Raw genomic sequence first — 12296 nt, 5'->3', positions numbered from 1 at the left:
GTCCGAGTTTGCTTCTTGCCTTCCTCCCCACTCCACCCTCCAGCTGTCCTGTGCACTGCGGCCAGAGGGATCTCCCTAAGCACACGTCGTCATTCCTCTGCTTCAGCTTTTTCAATGTTCCCACTGACTATGGAATGAAGTTCCAGCCCCTTAGCGTGGTATACAGGGCCTTGTCTGTCCAGTCTTACTTGTCATTACTCCTGACCTTGCACTTGCTGCTTTGGTAATACGGAACCATGTGGGCGGCTGCCAGCTTTGGAATACTGTGTTGGTGGGGCTGCCGCTGATGCCCCTGGACACCCTGCTTTTGTATTTATGTCCTTTCTTTTTTTTGAGACAGAGTCTCGCTCAGTCGCCCAGGCTGGAGTGCAGTGGTGCAATCTCTGCTCACTGCAAGCTCTGCCTCCTGGGTTCATGCCATTTTCCTGCCTCAGCCTCTCGAGTAGCTGGGACTACAGGCGCCCGCCACCACACCTGGCTAATTTTTTGTATTTTTAGTAGAGACACGGTTTCACCGTGTTAGCCAGGATGGTCTCGATCTCCTGACCTTGTGATCCACCCACCTCGGCCTCCCAAAGTGCTGGGATTACAGGCGTGAGCTACCATGCCTGGCCATTTATGTACTTTCTTTTATTGTTCACTCTTCCCACTGTGACCTTCCCACCTTTCTTACCAGCTCATTCTGGCTCATCTGGAAGGTTCTATAATGGCGTAATCTTGGGCAGTTTCTCTGAATGTGGGGGTTGGACTAAATACCCCTCCTCCACATTTCCCATAATCTTTCTTCCCCCCCCCCCCGCGCTTTTTGGCCATATGTTATTGAAATTATTGATATGTATTTATGGGTTCTTTGAGGCCAGGGCATCATCTTAGTCTTCTTTGTCGTGGAGTGGCTTGTGTAGTATCTGGCTCCATATGTATTTCTTGAACTGAATTAGATAAGTTTAAAGGGAGACTGGGTGGAAAGATATGTTGGCCCAAGTTATAGACAGCTTTATGCATAAGAAGCATTCAAATGTTCGATGAATGTAGAAATGGAAATCAGATTATATTGTTTTGTAAATCTTGTCAGTTTTGGTAGAAAAATAACTTCAAGTAATGGATCCTTTGTTACCATAACCATACCCTTTGTTGTAATGCATCAGCATGAAGCATTGTTACTTCCTAGCTTTAGAGGCGATATGCCCGTGTTAGCTGACTTCATGACGTCTAAAATCACGTCACATGGCATCTTTGTCCCACTTGTCATGGGGTGCTGGGGCTTTTATCTGTTCTGTGCCCAGTCTGCTTTTGCCAAGGCTAATTCCCTTAGCGTAGGGGTTGGCAAGCTGTCGCCTGTTTTTGTAAATATCATTTTATTGGAACATAGCCAAACTATTTATGTATTATATATAAATTAATATATATATTAATCTATACATATATATACATTATATATATGTATAGCTTCTTTTGTGCTAAAACAGCATAGCTGAACAGTTGCGACAGAGACCATGTGGCTTGCAAACTGTAAAATATTTTCTACTTGGTCTTTTACATTATAAATTTGCTGTAGAGCCTTGCTTTAGAACCATTTAGTTTTGGACAGACAAAGCCTTATGTAATATCCAAATTGAGTACTGATCTCTGATTAGGAATCAGGAGAATACAGATCAGAAGGGACAAACCTCTTTGAGTTGTGTACTCTTATTTGGTGGGACAGTTTTCTTTTTTTTTTTTTTTTGAGACGGAGTCTTGCTCTGTCGCCCAGGCTGGAGTGCAGTGGCCAGATCTCAGCTCACTGCCAGCTCCGCCTCCTGGGTTCACGCCATTCTCCTGCTTCAGCCTCCCGAGTAGCTGGGACTACAGGCGCCCGCCACCGCGCCCGGCTAGTTTTTTTGTATTTTTTAGTAGAGACGGGGTTTCACCGTGTTAGCCAGGATGGTCTCGATCTCTTGACCTCGTGATCCGCCCATCTCGGCCTCCCAAAGTGCTGGGATTACAGGCTTGAGCCACCGCGCCCGGCCTGGTGGGACAGCTTTCTTACGTTTCTTGCAGGCTAGTCTTGAACTCCTGGGCTCAAGCTACCTTCCTGTCTCAGCCTCCCGAGTGCCATAACTTTGGTGTTCAAGGTTACATGTGTGAAATCTAAGTTGCAGAAAAAGTTTTTATCTTTGCAGACTGTTAGGTCCATAGAGGCTTGAATACAGGACTTCCATTAAAATGTTTAAAATATGTTTACACGTCTCCCTCCCTGTACCTTGCCACCCTTTCTCCAACCTTGCCTTCTTTCCTTTTGTGGGCAGAGTTCCTTGGGGTTTGATGAATTTTTTATTGTTTCTCTTTCTGAAAATAAGTAAATTACCTTTATATAGGGTAAGGTAAAATCCTGGCAGTGTGGATTTGAGGTGACATATACTCGGCCTCAGCATGTCAGCAAGGGTGATATTAGAATCACATATTGGCCAGTAGCTGTGAGGATGACCCACGTCTGCTGGAATGCTGGAGGAGAGTGTACAAGAGTGCTGGGAGTCCCTTTTCAGTTGCTGCATGATCGAGAGTTGTGGGGGCTGGAGTTGGTGAGGGATGGAAGGGTGGGTACCAGCTGATGGTCAGCTTGCCTCTGCGGATGTGTGCATTACTTCCAGTAAAGCAGAGGTTCCTCTGGTTCATCTTTCATCACTCATGTTTGAAATGTCATGTGCCAGATGCAGTTCTGGGCGTTGGGGATTCGAAATGAGTAAATGTGCTTCTCACCGTTGGAAGGCTTATAGACAAATGTTCTTGGAACATCTGGCAGGAGGTGGGAGAATCTATATAGGACAAGCCAGGAAAGGTTTTTTGACAAGGTTTTTTGACATCTTGCAGTAAGCCTCCATATTATACCTTTTTACTATAATTTTTGCTTACCAAAAAATTTCAGTTTTTATAGCAGTTATTTACTTTTTAGGATATAATTAAGTTTGTCTTTTAGGTTGCCTGCCTGATTCGAGTTCCATCTGAAGTGGTTAAGCAGAGGGCACAGGTATCTGCTTCTACAAGAACATTTCAGATTTTTTCTAACATCTTATATGAAGAGGTGAGATGTGTTTTTTAAGCTCTTCTTTTCTTTATTAAGATTTTATAGTAGCTCATATGAGCACTGTGGACTTCATCCTGACAGCCTGAGAGAAAACTTTAGAGCTAAATTTAATGTCCAGTTGTAGTAATTTTTTGCTAAGATTATCTTTGCCTTTTATTGGTTTTTGAGTATTTTCATTTAAATGTTTTTCAAATTTCTAAGCATAACATTGAGTGTCTCCACAGTATATGTGTCCTGAATTGTAATCTTCCTGCAGTTCCTCTGGAATCAGATGTGAAACAAATTGTAAATATGTAAAATGAAGAAAGATACTATATTAAAACATCACTATAGTATTTTAGGTCCATGGAAGAGATATAGTACTGGACTGATGACAGTAACCAGTGTCATAACGTTTATACCAAAATGTAGCTTCTTTTACTGATGCATTTGAAACTGTCAGTCAGAAATTGTTTTTCCTGGCCATGTGACTAGAGAGCATTTAGTTGCTTTCTTTTATAGTTTTTATAGAAGTCTTTTTAAAAACAAAAACAAAAACAAAAAAAACATGAGAATCACATGGAAATTTTCAATGAGTGTTGATTTTAGAAAAGTTATTTGTAATAGTCTGTTACCTAGGTGAGGAGACATTGAATATTAATTGTACAAATGAGATGAAGCTACTATAGCTTCCTTAATGAAATATGTGGATGGTTAATACAGGTTTGTCTGGAAATATTGACCACTACTTTGGGAGATTATGAATGACTTTCTGATGTTTGAAGCTATAAATATAATTCTGTTTATATACAAAAGGATAATTGGCATTTGTGTGCATTTGCTTTTGGAAATGTATTTAAAGCATCTCAAATATTTTTTCAAGAGAAGACATGTTACAGCAATTAAGTACTATATAATTAATATTTAGTAGAATAATAGCAACTAAAAGTAAGTAAATATGTAGTCAGTTTTATTGTTAGAGATGTTCCTATTTCAAAGGAAGCTAATCTGAGCTCCCTTAGGAGCTGGTTATAGAGGTATATAAGTTATATAAGGTATAAGTTATGTACCTTAGGCCAGTTTAGAATCATTAACCTCTTATAGAACTGTGGCAATTGTGAATGTTCTAGAACTCAAACAAGAGCAGGTAGATCTGCTGTATACAGAACGTCCTTCAGAAATCTCTGCCATTCTTTCTGAACTCTTGGCTGTTTGTTTGTTTCAGGGTATCCAAGGGTTGTATCGAGGCTATAAAAGCACAGTTTTAAGAGAGGTAAGTCACTTACTTTCCAATATTGAAGTACAAAAGAATGATGTGCTTTGTTCGGTAAATTTACACTACTTAACAGTTAGAAATATATTTGGAGAAACTTGGTTTAAAAAATCAAAAAGGGAAATTATTGTCGCTTTTCTGTTAAGTTTTCTCAGTTTTTACATTTGAAAGAATGAGTAGAACGGGTTTGGCGGAAGAGCAATTTCAGTGGTCAGAATGGCCCATGATGTAACTGACTTGTTATTCCAGGGTGGCTAAAAAATGTCTCTTACAGTTGATGTGTTAAGAAATAACTTCAGGCCGTGTGTGGTGGCTCATGCCTGTACCCCCAGCACTTTGGGAGGCCGAGGCAGAAGGATCACCTGAGGTGAGGAGTTCGAAACCAACCTGGCCAACATGGCGAAACCCCATCTCTACTAAAAATACAAATATTAGCCAAGTGGCGGGCACCTGTAATCCCAGTTACTCAGGAGGCTGAGGCAGGAGAATTGCTTGAACTCGGGAGGCAGAGGTTACAGTGAGCCAAGATCGTGCCACTGGATTCCAGCCTGGGCAACAGGGCAACAAGAGCGAGACTCTGTCTCCAAAAAAAAAAAAGAACTACTGAGGGTAAGATATCAAGTTAATTACTGAATTATGAGGAACTAATGAAAAATTTGTAATGAAATAAGCATTCTAAGACAGGGACCCCAACCCCAGGGCTGTGGACTGGTACTGGTCTGTGGCCTGTTAGGAACTGAGCCACACAGCAGGAGGTGAGCAGCAGGTGAGTGATCATTACCACCTGAGCTCTGCCTCCTGTCAGATCAGCAGCAGCGTTAGATTCTCATAGGAACACGAACCTTATTGTGAACTGCGCATGCAAGGGATCTTGGTTGTGTTCTCCTTATGAGAATCTAAGGCATGATGATTGGAGGTGGAACATCTTAGGTGGAACAGTTTCATCCTGAAACCACCCACCCCACCCCACTGGTCCATGGAAAAATTGTCTTCCACAAAACCTGTTCCTGGTGCTAAAAAGGTTGGGGACCGCTGGTCTAAGAGGTGGGTGTCTCAAAAGTCCGTATCAGGCAGTGAGCCCTTGGCTTCTTGATAACAAAATATGATGAGCTGGGAAGTTCAGTCTGGACTGGAGTCCTGGCACTGCAGGTGATTCAGAGAGCAGTGTACCCCAGGGGAAGCCACTTCACCTCTCTTTGCCTTCTAACTCTAAATTTCTGTGATTCAGCACATGGGAAATTTTCTTTTGTTCTGTTTGGTTGAAAGAGCAAAAGTTTACAATCAGTAAGTAGTTTCAGTATATTACTGCAAGAGCATGATATAGGCCAGGCATGGTGACTCAAGCCTGTAATCCCAGCATTTTGGTAGGTGGAGGTGGGTGGATTGTTTGAGCCCAGGAGTTTAAGACCAGCCTGGGCAACACTGTGAGACCCTGTCTCTATAACAAATATGAAAACTAGCTGGGCGTGGTGGTGCCTGTAATCCCAGCTACTTGGGAGGCCGAGGTGGGAGGACTGCTTGAGCCTGGGATGTTGAGGCTGCAGTGAGCTGTAATTGTGCCACTGCACTCCAGCCTGGGTGACAGACAGACCCCGTCTCCAAAAAGAAAAAAAAGAAGTGTGTTATAATCTTTGCTTCACATAGAAGAGACTATCTTGAAGTTCAAAAGTTCATTTTCAGATAGATGAGGTATAAGAGAAGTCTGGTTTGGGACACAATTTTCTGTTAGAGAAAATATAAGTGAGAACCTGCATACGTCTGCTCTGTGTCTGCGTTTTCTTTTTGGAGGTTCTGGGATACTGAAACATAATAGTTAAATATTGCCGTATTTGACTGAATACTGAAATTCATTGAAATCCCTCATGTTATTCTCAGGTAGTTTTTTGTTTTTAACTAGAGAGTGCAGTCTTTTTTATGACATACCAACACTGTTACATGTGACTTAAAGCTTTGGTTTTCACAGGTTCACAATCTACTTGGTGTAGATCTTTGAAGAACTTATTTTTAAGGCAAACTTAATGTTTCAAAATTAGTTAATTCTGTGGCGATGACTTGTGCCTTTGAGAAATAGCACCCATACTGTATATACACTCTGTACTTAGTTTCTTTCTAAACGTGTTACTTACTCAGATTTCACCTGGGTGCAGGAAAGAGAGAGGCAATAAGCCTTTTTTATTTTTCTGAGAGATACTGAATAAATGAATATATTTACATGCTGGTGAATACTGGTTTTGCATACAAACAGATAAACACATGGTTGCAGCTGTGTTCTGTTCTTTAAAAAATTTGTTTTGACATATATCATGCTAGTAATTAATTTCTAGCCTGCAATCCTTGAAAGTAGTGTGACCTTACTGAGATGACTTTGTTTACTCAAAATGGCAGCGTTTTGTTGGAAATTTAATTGAGGTCTTCTGCATTATGCATATTTATAAAAGATCCTTCAGACTTGATTTTAGTTGAGGTGTTGCTTTTGTACAGATTCTCTGATAGAATGAGAGAAGAATTATTGCCGAATGAAACATAGCTGCTTCTCAAAATGAGAAAAATAAGAAGTGATAACATCTGCTTTAAGCAGAATTTTTTTGCATTAGGTTCTTACTTTATTCTGGCACCAATATAAAATCTTTTTGCCAAGAGCGTGTTTGTTGTTTCAATAAGAAAATACATAAAAACCTTAGTGAGAATCACCTGGAAACGTATATGTTTATTCTGTATGCAATTTTTTCCTTAAACTAGTTTTATCTCCCTAGCAGTTGCCCATTAGAATGAGATTGAAGTTTGAGTCCATGCATTATAAGATAGATTCTGTGTTCTTTAGATTGTGTGAATGTTGTCACACTTTTTTTTTTTCCCCCTGCATTTGATGTTTGTGGAGATTGCATGCTTATCCCTTACATTCTCTGAAATTATTTTAGTTACTGTGCATTTTAGATGGAGTCTAAGCAAGGTCAGCAGATTACACTGTTTACCTCATCCTTTCAGTGTTCATTTTTCTCATGATCTTTGCCAAATTAAATGTGCTCAAGCATGCTGGTGCAGTGTTATTACTGCAGTAAGATGAAAGTGGGGAGCAAAATCATAGCTGCTTTCATAACCAGGATGATTTCAGATGCAGTTGGCCTGAAAATTTTATGGAGAGCAGCCTCATACTCTTGGACATAAATTAGAAGGACTTTTTATAGAGGAAGAAAGCAGAGTAAAGCAAATTGTTTCAAAAGAAGTGGGAATCAGTTAAACTTAGCAAATGTTTTTTGTCCACAAATTTCACTCAGCAGTCCTTTTTGGAGTGCCTACTGGGTCTTGGGGCACTACAAGGAGCACTTCTGCCCTGAAGGATTCACTTTCTGGCAGGGAAACAAAGAGGGAAGTAGACACTTTACAGTGCAGTGTCATAAGCACTGTAATGATAAGTATATACAAGATGCAGCTGGGGTTACAGAAGGAGCAATGCTTGAGTGGTGCTCAATTAGCATAAAATGCCTCTTAATTGTTGAAGGAGTGGCAGTTAGAAGTAGTTAAGGATATAGGCAGAACAGCAAGAGCAGAACCACAAGGGTGTGAGAGTACATGTGTGTGGCTTGCTTATTGAAGCAGAATTGGGGTTTTCATAACCATAGAGAGTGCAAGCCAAGTGAGGGCCTTCAAGAGAGCACAAAGTGGGGTAGTTGTCTGGGGGAGAAGTTGAACCTCTTGCTCTCAGCTGTTTGCCAGGGACTGGAGTGGAGAATTTGGGAAACGCCCTTAAAAGAGCCCAGCATGTGTCCCCTGGAGTCTGGAGGATAAATTGCTGGTGTCTGACTCCTGTCTGCAGAAACCTGAAGGTTAGAAGCTGGTTGGCGCTGTCCAAATGGCAAGATGTAGCCATTTTAATAACAAATAACTCCTGGCTTCTTTTTGGTAGATGCTCCTAAAGAGTTTTGAGATAGGTGAGGGTTATTCTCCCCACCCTAGTTTTGCTGCAGGCAGTCAGGTACGCCAAACAAGTAATTCAATCTGTTCAGTAAGTTCATTGAAGCCCCCAGTCTTTAGGTGCAAAAATCATCACTCTTACTAGTTTACTCAAAAGTGGATATAGCAGCTTTTCAGACTTGTTTTCCCTTAATATTCATGCTAAGCAGCAGGGATTCCCCTAAATCCAGTGGCTGGAAACGGGAACCTTCAGGAATCAAGCTTCAGGGACTGTCCTCCAAAGTCTCCTTCCCGGTTCTGCTGTCTGCCTGCTCAGTGCCTTTCCCCCAAACACTCATGTTATATAAGTCTCCTTAGTGTTTTTCCAGAGCCACTCTATCCTAGATCTTCTGTATTTTTTGTTGCTGCTTTCTAACCTACTTTATTTTGGAGATGATTTATATCACTTCACAAAGAGCACTGTCTTTTATAATGATTGCATAGTAGTCCATTGTGTAAACAAACCATAGTTTATTTAACATTTCCCTATTGGTGGACATCACAGACATGCTACAGTGAGTGATACTGTTCCTGTGTCATGTTATACATGGTTGAATGTTTGCAGGTTACATACCAAAAGTAGAATTACTTCACGAAAGGTATGGGCATTTGTAATTTTGGTAGATAATGCCAAATTGCCCTTTAGGGAAGTACCAATTGACACTTGCCAACAACGTAGGAGCTTTCTGTTTTCCCCTGCCTCACCTATGGACTAGCAGTCTTAAAGATAAAAAAATGATGTCATTGTAGTTCTAATTTTAATTACAAGTAAGAGTGGACATAGTAACATATATCTGAGAACAATCTTATTTACTTTCCTGTGAACTGATGATTTGAAACTTCCCCAAATTCTTGTGAGAATTTAATGAGGGGATCCAGGGGAAGTGCTTTCTATAGTGCCTGTCACATAGTATGTGCTCAGGAAATGTTAACTAGGATGATTAGTACTCTGGTAACTGAAAGAGCATTAACAGTGAAGGACACCTGATATGGTTTGGCTCTATGTCCCCACCTAAATCTCATCTTGAATTGTAATCCCCACGTGGCAGGGGAGGGACCTGATGGTAGGTGGTTGGATGGGCGGTTTCCCTCATACTCTTCTGATGATAGTGAGAGAGTTCTCACGAGAGCTGATGGTTTTAAAAGTGTTTGGCAGTTCCCCCTTCGTACTGTCTCTCTCCTGCTGCCATGTAAGACGTGCCTTGCTTCCCCTTTGCCTTCTGCCATGATTGTAAGTTGCCTGAGGCTCCTCAGCCATGCAAACTGTGAGGCAGACCTCTTTCCTTTATAAATTACTCAGTCTCAGGTAGTATCTTTATAGCATTGTGAGAATGGACTGATAAAACACCTAAGTGTGGAATGCAGCTCTGTCCCTTACCAGCCATCTGATCCTGACAAGTTTACTAATCTGAGTGCCGGTTTGCCCATTTGTGCTAGGAACTTTGCATAGACTGTTCTCATTGATACCTTTGTACCTTTACAGCAGTTCTAGAAGGCGGCTGTGATAGCAGTATAGCCTGCTAGGAGATTCGGAAATTAAACCTGCCTTTAGGTTGTTAGGTTCTTCAACGGGGATGCAGCCTTGATCTGTCTGCTTTCAGAGGTGTTGATGACTAACAATTGCTGTGTTTGAATGAGAGGCCAGACAATTGTTCCTGCTTGTAAAGCTTTCCAGCTATAATGAAAGTGTTGTATTCAAATGTCTTATTGAGAGGCATCTCTATAATTGTAACAAACTGCAACCTGCAGTTGATTTTATATTCACTGGCTACTTCTGTAGGAAAAACAGCATACTGGTATAATGAAGTAAAGTTACCCTAATTGATGATTGAGCTGATCAAGATTCCTAATGGAAGTGCATTGGGAAAATTCCATGATTGTTCATTTTTGACTTATTCTTATGGAGATTGCACCACTTGGATGTTTTCCACTGAAAAATGTTACCAACCAACTATCACCAGAACTTCTGTTGCATCTTTACTGTCCTTAAGGCTCTATGTGCTATTTCCTGCTTATCATGATTGTAAAAGAGGAAAAAAAACAGTCCTATCTCATAAGGGAGAGTTTTCCCCCTCCTTGTATCAGTGCTGTGTATCTGTCTCTGTGTATGTTTGTGTGAAATTGTTTTCTTTGATTTACCTCGTTCTCTTTCAGTTTGTCCTTAGAATTGGGTTGTGGCTTATCTTTCCAGATAGCATATTAGTCCTCTTGAAAACAGCCACTGGGTGTTTACCTCCTTGTAGGGTGCACAGACTCTAGGATAATATCTTCTACACAGTGAGCACTCAGTGAATACTTGTTGTTCTTCACTGCTTTAAGTTTGACTTATTTTTGTTCAGAAGCTGCCTGACATCATGATCATTTCAGAAAGGTGAGGGAGCTCTAAGAGGGCTTGGAGTTATGTAGAGTATTGAATCAGGCTTTTGATATGCTACATTACTATGATCTTTGCATGAGACGGGTGATGAAATACCAAAGGGTATATACTTTTCTAAGATTCCAGTCTTCTTAAACCTTGAAAAAGTAGTTTTTATAAGTCTGATTTTATTGGAAAAGCAGTAAGTGCTATAATTATTCATTTATTTTCTTCATCTTAGCACTTCTATTAAAAAGGAAAAAAAGTGTTTCAAAATCTTTCCAAACTTCTAATGTGAAATTGTTTTTCAGTTAAAATCCAATGCAAACATATTGAACCTTATGTTAATCCTACATAATTCATTTTATTAACTATGACCAAATAGAACATCTGTTAAAATTCCATAATGCTAGCTTCATGGGAAAAGAAAAAAGTCCCTGTTTGCTCTTGGAATTTGTCCATTGTTTTATTATTCAGGCTTTCAGTAAATGTGTAATGAGACATTCTTTTTGATGGAAATATTAAACAAATGAAAATGAAATTTCCTCTTTTATCATAGAGGTTTATAAAATGAGTCACTTAATTGCATTTACATTATTGTAACTTTACTGGAGAGATGTTCTATGAAGAATGAGTGCTGGTTCATTTGATTCATTCTTTAATTCAAGAACCTAAAATCATTACTCCTCAAACCTGGGCTTTAGCCTCTGGTGTTTCATCATCTCTTAAATAAGCAAACATTTTTAGGAAGAACAATTGAGTAAAATTATCTTAATGTGGAAGTATTACTCTAGCCATTCAGTGCATAGTTTCTCATGTTTCGTTTACATGAAACCAGCTGCTATTTACTTTTTTCATTCCTTGGACAAATTTCATTTATGCTGTGAAGTGACTTGAAAATGCTGCATATTTCCATTGTTGCATGTTGGCCATGTTGTCCTAAAGGGGCACCAGTTCCTGTGTGTATGGTGTGTGGAATGTAAATGCAATAGTATGATGCTTCACTGTAAACACATTGGAAGCTATTGGATACAGGTGGAAATGATCTCTTAATTCTTTATTTAAACGTTGTGATCATAAACCATAGTGTTGAGAAGTAGCTCTTTGTTGTTGTTCCTTTGTGGTTTTCATCCCATGTGAAATATCCTCTTTCTTCATCTTCGTGAGTCCATTTGGATTGCATTTAGGCTGCAAATAACAGAAAATTTGACTGCAGTAGTTTCACCAAAGAAGTTTTCTGTTTTTTCCTTTTCTAACAAATCTGAAGATGATCATTCTAAGGCTGGTGTACTGATTAGATGAGGGCAAGGAGAATCCAGCTTTTTCATTTTGCCTGGCTAACTTTAATGCTCTGGCTAATTGACTCATGGTCACAAAATGTCTGCTCTGCTTTCAGGCATCATAGTTCCATTCCAGACATGAAGAAGGGGAAGGGCATGAGGCAGTACTAACTTTATCTGTCCTTTTGTTTATCTCGAAAACAAAAACTTTCCTGGGACAGACGGTATATCAGGGCCTTTCTGAGTTGCATGGGGATTGGGAAGTTGAGTATGAGCTTTTCAGTGTAGTAGATGAAGTGAGGCAAAGGGTGGACTGGGGGCAGTGTGACTACCGTTACTGAGTCACCCCACAGGATCTGCCATATTCTGTCCCTTCAAACCCTTCCAGCTAAAGTT

The 12296-nt window shown here is 40.2% G+C and overlaps 1 protein-coding gene across 8 annotated transcripts in view; it reads left to right on the top strand.

Moving 5' to 3' along the window:
* The window catches only part of SLC25A26 (solute carrier family 25 member 26), a 163787-nt gene that overhangs the window by 39209 nt on the left and 112282 nt on the right, over positions 1-12296 (top strand). For all 8 annotated transcript variants that reach the window (XR_002520351.2, XR_002520350.2, XR_002520353.2 and 5 more), the window contains 2 exons: positions 2954-3058; positions 4266-4313. Coding sequence is in view for 4 of the 8 variants with exons in the window: in XM_021934257.2 (XP_021789949.1) it covers positions 2954-3058; positions 4266-4313 (153 nt within the window). In the remaining 4 variants the exon portion in view is untranslated. The remainder of the gene's footprint in view (positions 1-2953; positions 3059-4265; positions 4314-12296) is intronic.

Source organism: Papio anubis, chromosome 2, assembly GCF_008728515.1.
Source record: "Papio anubis isolate 15944 chromosome 2, Panubis1.0, whole genome shotgun sequence".
In the NCBI taxonomy this organism is placed as follows: Eukaryota; Metazoa; Chordata; class Mammalia; order Primates; family Cercopithecidae; genus Papio; species Papio anubis.
This window is presented reverse-complemented; position numbering and strand designations above follow the sequence as displayed.